This window comes from Garra rufa, chromosome 12 (assembly GCF_049309525.1).
Source record: "Garra rufa chromosome 12, GarRuf1.0, whole genome shotgun sequence".
Classification (NCBI taxonomy): Eukaryota; Metazoa; Chordata; class Actinopteri; order Cypriniformes; family Cyprinidae; genus Garra; species Garra rufa.
The window spans coordinates 3336923-3348695 of NC_133372.1; the positions used below are offsets into that span (position 1 = coordinate 3336923).

Consider the following 11773-nt stretch of genomic DNA (forward strand, 5'->3'; position numbering starts at 1 on the left):
GCTGTCAGAGGAGAACAACACCAAACCCCAGAGAAACACAGAGAAGACTACAGTTGTGAAACATTTTACACTGCAAAAAATATTTTCTTACTAATGATTGTTGACTTGCTTTCCAATTCCAATATTTAAACATAAATGGATAAATTCTTAAATAAACATACCTTCACCTGAGAAGCAAAGTGACATTAGACAGTAAGTCTTTTTTTTTCTTTCTGAAAAAGGTCAATATATGGTTAAAGAAATTAAAGGGAAATAAAAAAATATATAAAAATTCTTGTTTCTTTTGGCAGACATTTGTTCTCATCTTAAACAAAAATTCACATAATTTTGATACATTTTCAAAAAAAAAAAAAAAAAAGCAATATCTTATGCAATTTTCTTCTTTAGGAAATGCACATTGATTTATTAATGTTTAGATACTTATAAAGGAAAACAAGATCATTGTTTATTTTTATGTATATTTGCCTTAATTTGTGGTATTACCATAACTGTTACTTATATAGATTAAGAACGTGAGAGTATTTATGTTTAAAATTAGATCAATGTTTTTTTTATTTATTTTATTTTTTATTTTTAGCTGTTTCATATTTGATCAAAAAGACAATGAGACACTGTAAAACGTTTTCAGGACATTTTCTATTTTAATGTCAAATGTAACTAACTAACAAACAATCTAAATAAATAGACAAATAAATACAAGTAAAAAAAGTAATCTCTGAATGCCCAAAGTTACAGAACCACTGATGTAATTTATGGTCTTTTTGTTATGAACTAGCCTCTGAAAAACACCATTAATATCACTCTATTATCACTATAAAAAATATTGACCTAATTCCCTCTAAACTGTATATACAAGATTATTAAGCATGAAAATAAAGTATTTTTTCTTCAAATGTCAATTGTAAACAATGCATATTTGTTTGCGATCTGTTCACATACAATTTCCAGCAGAGGGCAGACTTCAGCTTCAGTGAGTGCAAACTTCCCAGAGGAAAAACATTTCTAATACTGACTTATTGAAAAGTGTAGGACACATTATAGATGTTCTAGAAAAAGGATAACAATATATAAAAAGACCATTAAATAAGACTTCATATTGCGGATTCACAATCATTTCTAAAGGTGCTTCACTTTAAGCTGCTTGAACATTGATGGTCCTGAATCCATGGAGGATGATGGGTGGACTCCTTAATACTAAACTAGTGTAAATCATCTTGGCCCCTGCCATCCTGGGAGTGAAACTGACAGGTACCCTAATGGTTTCTCGAGGCTGGATTGTAAGCCTGAAATATAAGAAACGGAGCATTTAAGGAACAAAAACTGCCAAGCATCACTATTATTGCTGCTCATGTTTAGGGTTAGAGGTTTACACAGAGGTTCAATGGTATATAATAAGGTAAATTTGCAGTTTAAACACAAATGTGACCCTGGACCACAAAACCAGTCTGAGGTTTACACATCATCTAAAAGTTGAATCTGGAATCTGAGGGTGCAAATCAATCAAAATATTGAAAAAAATAGCTTTTAAAGTTGTCCAGATGAAGTTCTTAGTGCATATTACTAATTAAAAGTTACGTTTGGATATATTTACAGTAGGAGATTTACTTAATAACCTAATGATTTTTGGCCTAAAAGAAAATAATTTTTGACCCATACATGTTTTGTTTTGTTTTCGATTGCTACAGATATACCTGCGCTACTTAAGACTGGTTTTGTGGTCCAGGGTCACAAATAAACTTACACTAGATATTTTGCAATATGCATACACACATAAACTGAAATAATCTGAGATCTTGTGGTTCAGAAATGCTGACTAACAATTGCGTAACTTTTGAAAGACACACAGCTGCAGCGAAACGGATGATGTCAAATCTCAAAAACAACCCCTCCCATTGTACATATGAAACGGTACAAACAGATTGACGCCCATCAGCGACTCGTTCACACAGAGTCACTCCTCAGGTATGTCAGCTAAACTCATAACAGTAACCATAGCTTCTGCTAAAATACAGTTACTGCTGTAAAATCCAATTCAATATTAAACTGTAGGAATCTGTCTATTGTTTAATTTAATGACTTTTTAATAACAGTGATGTATAATGTGGTTTTAATTGTAGTTTATAGTTGATAAATTTGGAAAGGTGTTGGCAGATGTCAGTATGACAGTGGGAAATGGGTGTGAACAGAAATGAATGAAATGAATGTGCTATGTGTAATTTGTAATTATAATAAAATTGTCATACATGCTAATTATGCAGAGACATTCCTAGGTTGATTCTTCTGAAAATTATAACACTTTCTAAACTTTATTCTGTTTGTTTGAGCATCCCAGCCAGCCCAACCACTGTATCAACCAAAGGTGTGAGTTATGGGCGGAGCTATCTGTTTGTCTGACCAATGGGGGCGTGTTTAGATGACCAGTTTCAAAACAGTCATTTACCTGTATGATTATGTTGGGAAAAACTAAAATGAAACACTTAATATACCTTGCTTGAAACCTCTCCTGAAGTCCTGAACAGGCTAGAGTCAGTTCACCGCTCACTGGAATGCTGAACGGGTTGGTGAATGTCACTGTGGCCACTAGCTGCTTGTTGATGACCACATACTCGTTCTGAATCTGGAAGAAAATGGAAGGTTCTTATTAAATTTCTTTATTTCTTTTTCTATGTCTTAATCGAGTTACCCAAAAAAAAAAAAAAAAACACTTTTGGATTGATGCATGCCTTTTATTAAAGGAGCAGCTCACTTCCAAAACAAAAATCTACAGCTAATATTCTCACCCTGTTGTCATCCAAGGTATTCATGGCTTTCCTTCTTAAGTTGTAAAGAAATTATGTTTTTTGAGGAAAACATTTTAGGAATTGTCTCCATACAGTGGACTTCTATGGTGTCATTGAGTTTGAACTTCCAAAATGCAGTTTCAAAGGATTCTAAACAATCCCAGCCGGGGAATAAAGGCCATTGCACACTCTGAAATTGTCAAAATTGTCCGAAATTTTGGCATGTTAAATAATAAATACGACCTCACCTCATATTATACACTTTTAAAAATAAAGGTGCTTTAAAAGGTTCACAGCGATGCCATAGAAGAACCATTTTTGGTTTCACAAAGAGCCATTCAGTCAAAGGTTCTTTGAAGAACCATCTCTTTCTTACCTTTTTATAATCTGAAGAGCCTTCTTTCGCCACAAAGAAGCTTTTTTGAAACAGAAAGGTTCTTCAGATGTTAAAGGTTCTTTATGGAACCATTAAGACAAAAAGGGTTCTTCTATGGCATCGTGAAGCACATTTATTTGAAAGAGTGTACACTGCCTCTGAAACTTTTGTCCATCATTAAAAAAAATAAATAAAAATAAAAAAATCGCATCAGGTTCGATTTTCTGCATTTTCGCATCCACAACAAGCATTTTGATAGGAAAGGATGAAAAATATGAAAAAAACAACAACAGAAAAACGCATATGAAAATTTTGTGCAATGCAATGAACTTTAGGGTCTTATCTAGCAAAACGATCGGTTATTTAAAAAAAAAAAATTAATATACGTTTTAACATCAGATGCTTGTCTTGTTTAGCTCTGTGTGCACTCTATGCAGTCCTGTTCATGACAGTTAGGGTATACTCTTAAAAATAAAGGTGCTTCACGATGCCACAGAAGAACTCTTTTTGTCTAAATGGTTTCATAAAGAACCTGTAACATCTAAAGAACTTTTCTGTTTCACAAAAGGTTCTTTGTGGTGAAAGAAGGTTCTTCAGATTATAAAAAGATAAGAAAGAGATAGTTCTTTAGATAACCTCTGATTGAATGGTTCTTTGTGGAACCAAACACGTTTAAGCACCTTTATTTTTAAAAGTGTAGATTGAAAAACTCCCATCTCATTTTGTCCTCCAACTTTGAGGTCCACTATATGGGGATAATTCCTGAGATGTTTTCCTAAAAAAAAACTTAATTTCTTTACAACTGAAGAAAGAAAGACATGAACATCTTGGATGACAACAGGGTGAGAATATTATCTGTACATTTTTGCTCTGGGAGTGAACTACTCCTTTAGGTAGATCTGATCTTTAGGGCACTTATTGGCTTTTATCTTACTAACTGCATTCACAGCCGATTAAAGAACTCTATTTTGTCTTTTGAAATCCAATTGGGATGTATGAAAGGGGCTGTGGCTGACTTTTTAACAACATTAAATGGCAACATGGTTTGGTCTGCCATATACCTGTATATTGAGAGTAGGGCTGCGGACGCTGAATTCTTGTGTTGCCAGCACTCTCTCTTGAGACTTCACATCCTCAATAACCACAGCCAGGTTAACCAGATAATCCTCCTCCGTCTCCTTCAGCATGTAGTTGTTGAAGGGGATCTCATGTGTTATAGTCACAGCTGGTGAAGAAACAAGCAATTACTAAAGAATCAGTTTCACCACCTTTTAGTGGCATTCAGAATCATGTGATTCAATAATATATGGATGTTTTTACACTGTAAGGCATGGAAGTAGATTAAATCTGTTATGCATACTGGCTGTGTTTAGACGTTGAACGCAAATGAAAACTAAAAGCAAATTGTGTCAATGTACAATAGTGTGTATAAATGGATCCGTTAAAGGGATACAGTAGTTGCTCAAAAATCAAGCCCTCAAGCAATTCTAGGCGTTTCTTCTTTCAGACAAATTTAATTGGATTCATATTAAGTCATATACAGAAAGGCTTGAGGGTAAGTAAATCATGGGGTAATTTTCATTTTTGGGTGCACTATCCCTGTAAGATTTTATGGGGTATTTAAATCCACCCATTTTTTCTTTTATGTTTTGCTACCTTGCAAGGCGCTATGTTTTAAAAGGAAAATAAGCTGGGCTGTAAAAAAACTACATTTTACACTTTAGGCTCATTTTAAGTCATTTTGCTGTTCGCCATAGTTTTCAGAATCATTTTCTCTTACTTTCATTTGGGCCGATCATCACATCGTCATGAGCCTCCCAGAAGGTTCCAGTGGGGTTACGGTTGTACTTCTTGCTCTGAGCGTTGACATGTTTTTTCAGCAGTTTTGGAACAGCGTCTTTGTTAGTGATATTGACGTTGAATACAATGTTTTCCCCAACTACAGGGGCTCTTAGAAGCTGGAGATGAACTGCAATGCCCTGAGGTGCTGCATGAAAGGACATGTTAAATGAAAGGTTTGATCACTGCATTCAGTCATAGTGCTCAAACAAACAAACTAAGAAAAGGAAAAAAAAATGCTTGAACTTACTCATTCTTCCATTAGCACCTTCACTACTGCGAGCTGGAAGAAAGTATTCTTTAAAATGCAGATAAAAAAAATGCAATATTTAAATATTTATATTTAAAAAATGAATATTTGCATATGAATATTATAAACATTTTATACATATGTGCAAAGTTTTCAGAATCTGCAAAGTGTTATTTGACCAAAATAAGAGGAATCATACAAAATGAAAAAAAAATTAAAATTTCACATAAAAGATGTTTACATATAGTAAACATCTTTAAAAAAAAAAATACAGAAGAAAATAATAAATCCTTCAGGTCCCCCCCCAAAAAAAACAAAAAACATGCATTAAGAGCCGAGTGGAATATGTGTACTTTTTAAAATTTTACCTAAATATCATATTTTTTTCATTTAGTACTGCCCTTCAGATACTACAGAAGATACTTACATGATTTCCAAAAGATAAAATAAGTAAAATTTACCATGATCTTCAAATTCAAAAAGTTTTCACTCCTGGCTCTTAATGTATTGTGTTTCCTTCTGGAGCATCAGTGAGCATTTGAACCTTCTGTAATAGTTGTATATGAGTCCCTCAGTTGTCCTCAGTGTAAAAAGATGGTTCTCAACATCATACAGTCATTGCTGGAAAGGGTTCAAATACACAAAAATGCTGGAAAACCAAAGAATTTGTTGGACCTGAAGGATTTTTCTGAAGAACAGCAGGCAGTTTAACTGTTCACGACAAACAAGGGACTCAAGAACAACTATCACTACACAATACAAAACACAGCTGTGGATCATTCAGGTAACAACACACTACCCCTCTTATTTTGGTAAAATAAATAACATTTTGCAGATTCTGAAAGGGAGATGTAAACTTTCGACTTCAACCATATATGTAAAAAAGCTAGAAAGACTTACCATTAGTGTTCAGTGTACGAGGTGTGCTTTCACCTACAGTAAATGTGAAAAAATAAGATTTTTGCATGAAACTACCAGTAATTTAGCGGTAAGTATTTTTCTTTTACTCTTTCTCTTACCCATCTCATTTTTGTATTCAGATGTAATGTTCTGCATACGCATGGCTCCTGGATATTTGGTGCAGATCAGAGATCCAACTCTGTTTTTATCAACGTTGGTTGATAATATCTTCCCATCTCTGAGGATTATTGTACGCACATCCGCATTCACTTCTGCGTAAACGAATGGCACATCGTATTGCGCCTCCACTCTCTTCTGATAAACGGCTTTCACAGCAGCAGGACCACAACGGAAAAATTCTGTGACAGAATATGGATGTTTTAACATGATTATCATCATCCCTCAAAAAATAGCATGCTTTGGAGCAATTGAATGGCATGCTATGAAGGCAGCTCACTAGGTTTTGTAACTGGCCAGCATAAACCATCCTATATAAACCAATCTTTTCAGCGGGAATAAAAAAGCCATAGTTTTCCATATGCATAAGCCTTGTAAAAAACAATGTTAAGACTGACCTCCACTCATCTCTTGTGGCGTGGGGTCAAGAACCTGCCATCCGTCATAACCTTGACCCAGATCAGGCCTCTTCATCCAACTCTCCACCCACATATGGAAGTTCCTGAAAAAGGCCAAACACTTTTAGTTTTATGTTTTTATGTTCTGGCAGATTAAAATGCTAAAACAATTGGTCCTTTTTTATGCAATCAGATTATGATTATTTGTATACTGATGGTGCAAACATGTTTACAGAAGAATAAGGACAAACATTAAAGTACTAAAGATTAAAAACTTAATAAAAAACTTTTTTTAATAGTTTTATTCTGCACTAAATAAATCAAAAGTAGTGCTGAAGGCATTTATAATGTTACAAAAGATTTCTATTTTCAATAAATCCTGTTCTTTTGAATGTTCTGTTCATCAAAGAATCCTAGAAAAATAAATTATAGCACAGTTTCCACAAGTATATGAAACAGCACAGCTGTTTTCAACTTTGATAATAACCAGAAATGGATCTTGAGTAGCAAATCTCCATATTAAATGATGAATTATTTTTGAAGGATCTTGTGATATTGAAGACTGGATTACTGATGTTGAAAATTATACTTGATCACATTTTACAACATATTCACGTAGAAAACTGTTTTGAACTGTAATAATATGTGACCCTGGACCACAAAACCAGTCTTAAGCAGCACGGGTATATTTGTAGCAATAGCCAACAATATACTGTATGGGTCAAAATTATCGAGCCAAACATCATTAGGATATTAAGTAAAGATCACGTTCCATGAAGATATTTTGTGAATTTCCTACCATAAATATATCAAAACTTAATTTTTGATTAGTAATATGCATTGCTTAGAACTTTATTTGGACAACTTTACAGGCGATTTTCTCAATTTTTATTTATATTTTTTTGCACCCTCAGATTCCACAAAACCAGTCATAAGGTTAAATTTTACAAAACTGAGATGTATACATCATATGAAAGTTCAATAAATAAGCTTTCTATTGATGTATGGTTTGTTAGGATAGGACAATATTTGGTCGAGATACATCTATTTGAAAATCTGGAATCTGAGGATGCAAAAAAATCAAAATACTGAGAAAATCACCTTTAAAGTTGTCCAAGTTAAGTTCTTAACAATGCATATTACTAATCAAAATTTACATTTTGATATATTTACAGTAGGAATTTTACAAAAATTCTTCATGGAACATGATCTTTACTTAATTTCCTAATGATTTTTGGCATAAAAGAAAAATCAATAATTTTGACCCATACAAAGTATTTTTGGCTATTGCTACAAATATACCCCAGCGACTTAAGACTGGTTTTGTGGTCCAGGGTCACAAATATGGATTTTAGGGTAACTCACCAGATGCTATCTTTGCCAATCGACAGCTTTTCTCCCGTCTCACTGTAATATTCCTCAATCACCATATTTTTGTTTGTGTCGTGAGCGGAGTTGAAGTTGGTGACGACTCGAGTCGGAATGCCAAGGGCTCTCATTACTATCACACAAACAAACAATCATCAACTGCACCAGTTAAATGACCAATGATCCATTAAATGAGTATTTCACCCAAAATTAAATAATCTGTTCTTTCAACCCCACTTGTCTCACCTGTACACATGACAGCAGCAAACACCCAGCACTGTCCGTATTTCACAGGACTAAATTGTGTTTCTGCCCACTTCCTGAGAATATCTCCGCTGCCGGACCACTTTGAAGGCTGTACGCCATCGTTGTAGTCACCGTCCCATTTTCCCATTAACACCCCTTTATCATCATTAGCATTCACCTGTTTCGAAAGACACAGAGACTGTATTAATACATACAGAGAGAGAGAGCAGAGGAGAGAGAATGAAAGCAGATCCTCACCATCGCTGAAATCATACGGCCGATGTACACCGGATTGCCGCAGTTCTGCAGATTTCTTCCCATGTCCGCTTGATGTTGAGGACTCAACTGGAGCAATTTCATACAAATGTCCAGTATCCCTTTTTCATTCTGAAAACACATTTATGCATGATGGGAATTAATGTGAAGCTGCGCTATTTACAGTTTTCAGTGCTGTGCTGTCAGTCAATGGTCAAATGTCTCACCTGATCAAAAGACCAGGGTCTTGCAATGATGTTTTCGGAGCTTCCTTTAAACAGCAGGCCAAAATCATTCCTCACATATTCATTCCTGAGTTCCTCTGACGGCAGGAACACTGAATCAGCTGCAGAAAAACACAACCGTTTGGTTTGTTTACCTGTTTATCTTTGTGTAATGACAAAAAATGAGAGTAGAAAGTGTTAAGAGGCTATGCACTGCTGCAATTTTAGCAGCGTATGAAATGGCAGCAAAAGCAATGCAGTTAAAGACACCAATTTTCAATGTATAATTACACTACTGTTCAAAAGGTAGTAGCATATCAGCATATTACAATGATTTCTGAAGGAAATGTGACACTGAAGACTGGAGTGATGATGTTTCAAATTCAGCTTTGATCACAGGAATAAATTACAATTTAAAGCATTCACAAAGAAAACATTTATTTCACATCGTATTAACATTTCACAATATTACTGCTTTTACTGGATTTTTGATCAAATAAATATTTCGATTCTCAGCCTGCCAACTATAAAGTCTACACTCTTAAAAATAAAGGTGCTTCATGATGCCATAGAAGAACATTTTTTGTCTAAATGGTTCCATAAAGAACCTTTAACATCTGAACTAAAGAACATTTCTGTTTCACAAAAGGTTCTTTGTGTGAAAGAAGGTTCTTCAGATTATAAAAAGGTAAGAAAGAGGTTGACTGAATGGTATGGCATCGCGTGAAGAACCTGTTAAAGCACCTTTATTTTTTAAGAGTGTACTATCATGCCATTTAGTTTTACATAAGCACACAGACAGCACTAACCTTGGCACCAGGGGTTGCAGAGGAGTGTGAACTGGCCGAACAGATATGTTCTCACAGTCCTACGGTTCTCAACTCTTAGCTGGAGCGTGTAGACGCCAACAGAAGCAGATGCAGGACTGAACAGTGATACCGCTATCCCACGGGGGGCAGTCGGGTCTGGGACGCTCCTCTCCAGATTGGCGCTCCATTGAGTCAGAGAGGGCTGTCCGAACGTGGAGACCGGGACATCCAAAGCCAGCGGACCTGCAGTGAGGAGAGAGGAGTGGGTTTAGGAATATCTGTATTATTTCAAGACTGATCTACCATTATTTCTGAACAATGCACTTTTCCATTTTTCAGATTATTATTTTTAATATTCTTTTCCCTTGTCAGGAATGCTGGCCGGTCCACACAAGGCCAAAAATGTCAGGCCATTTGGACATTTGGTCCCCATTATACTGTATATGCAAAACCTACCCACACATAAACAAACATACCTAGAATAATTCGGAAGATCAGTTTTTCCTTCATTGGATCAAATGGCCGCCCTTCATTGCTTATTAGTATTGTAAAGGGCTGTCCTCTCCTTAGAACCATAGTGCTGGAACTGAGACCTTCGGTATTGTGTTGGATCTGGTTTTCCATCTGCTGCAGGTTAATACTTTGAAGCTTGAACTCTGTGTAAAAAATGTTGTAAAAAAAGTTATTTTTGAGGCAGCAGCAAATGTTTTTCTGTTGTAAAAATGTAACTTAACATTGCAAATCACAAAAAAAATCAGTAATAGAAATATTTAAAAAATCTTTAAATATAATTATAATATCATTTATAAAATTTTCAATCATTTTCAAATAAATAGTATTCTAAATTACCCTAAAAAGCTGTTTTAAGCAAAAATTAGAACTGAAATATTAAATATTATAAATATTAAAAATATATTTTTTCAAAGAAAACATATTTCTTTAAATACTTTTTAAATATAATTTAATTAATTTTCAATCATTTTCAAATAAACAATGTTCTAAATGATCTTAAAAAGCTGTTTTTAAGCTAAAACTAGAGCTGAAAATTTAAATATTATAAATATTAAAGAAATATTTTTAAAGAAAAAAATATTTCTTTAAATACTTTTTTAAATATAATTAAATTAATTGTCAACCAATTTCAAATAAACAGTGTTCTGAATTACCCTAAAAGCAGTTTAAGCTAAAATTAGAACTTAAATATTAAATATTATAAATATTTAAAAAAAAATTTAAAGAAAAATATTTCTTTAAATACTTTTTAAATATAATTTAATTAATTTTCAAACATTTTCAAATAAACAATGTTCTAAATGATCTTACAAAAAAGCTGTTTTGAAGCAAAAACTAGAACTGAAAAATTAAATATTATAAATATTAAAGAAATATTTTTAAAGAAAACATTTCTTTAAATACTTTTTAAGTATAATTTACTTAATTTTCAATCATTTTCAAATAAACAGTGTTCTAAATGATCTTAAAAAGCATTTTTAAGCAAAAACTAGAATTTAAATATTAAATATTATTAATATTTAAAAAAAATGTAAAGAATTTTTTTAATACTGTTTTTATATAATTAAATTTTCAATAATTTTTAAATAATCAGTGTTCTAAATGATCTTAAAACGCAGTTTTTAGTAAAAACTAGAACTATTTTTTAAATGTTAAGTTAATGGCAATAATCATTTAGAAAAGCAGAGTAAATTAAATAATCTGATTGTTTAAAAAAAGATTAAATTCAGTAAGCTAAAAAAAAACAATTTTTCTTTTCAAAAAAAATAAAAAATAAAAATGGGAAAATGTAGAAGCTCACCGTCCATGATGCTGTGTCGTGGTTTGCCGTTTGATTCAAATACTTCATTTACTGTGCTTTTTATACGGCATCCATCTGCCCCTCCCTTTCCGCAGGCTGTCAGACCGCATTCACGTGAAGTCATGAAATGAAAAGAACCAACACCTCAAATAATTACGCAATCGCACATACTGTACGTGAGCGCTATGTTTCAGCAGGTGGATACAGAATGTGCAAGCTCAGACATCTGTCTTCAGTGGAATAAAGGTGTCACGACAACATGATGCTTTCGCTTATCTGTTCCCTGTAATAGAGGAGACCATGGTTTAATAAAACCATCATTGAGCTATAACACCATC

At 33.6% G+C, this 11773-nt stretch overlaps 1 protein-coding gene across 2 annotated transcripts; it reads right to left on the minus strand.

The window, feature by feature from the left end:
* Positions 1–621: 621 nt before the first annotated feature.
* On the minus strand, positions 622–11451 carry tgm5l (transglutaminase 5, like). 2 transcript variants are annotated; one of them, XM_073852361.1, is made up of 15 exons: positions 11436–11451; positions 10099–10278; positions 9623–9865; positions 8817–8935; positions 8593–8721; positions 8335–8512; positions 8086–8221; positions 6721–6824; positions 6265–6504; positions 6146–6178; positions 5246–5278; positions 4937–5143; positions 4218–4381; positions 2487–2617; positions 622–1283 (listed from the first exon to the last, which is right to left on the minus strand). In XM_073852361.1, exons 1-15 carry the CDS (start codon positions 11440–11442, stop codon positions 1133–1135), a joined length of 2055 nt encoding a protein of 684 aa, XP_073708462.1. In that variant the 5' UTR covers positions 11443–11451; the 3' UTR covers positions 622–1132. The 2 variants fall into 2 exon arrangements, with proteins under 2 accessions (XP_073708462.1, XP_073708461.1); XM_073852360.1 differs by having other exon boundaries at positions 5246–5293.
* Positions 11452–11773: the final 322 nt, after the last annotated feature.

Coding starts and splice junctions, on each gene's coding strand:
- tgm5l (XM_073852360.1), bottom strand. Junction 9,866..10,098: donor GATCTTCCGAATTATTCTAG/GTATGTTTGTTT, acceptor TCCTCACTGCAG/GTCCGCTGGCTTTGGATGTC. Junction 6,505..6,720: donor GCCACAAGAGATGAGTGGAG/GTCAGTCTTAAC, acceptor ATTCTGTCACAG/AATTTTTCCGTTGTGGTCCT.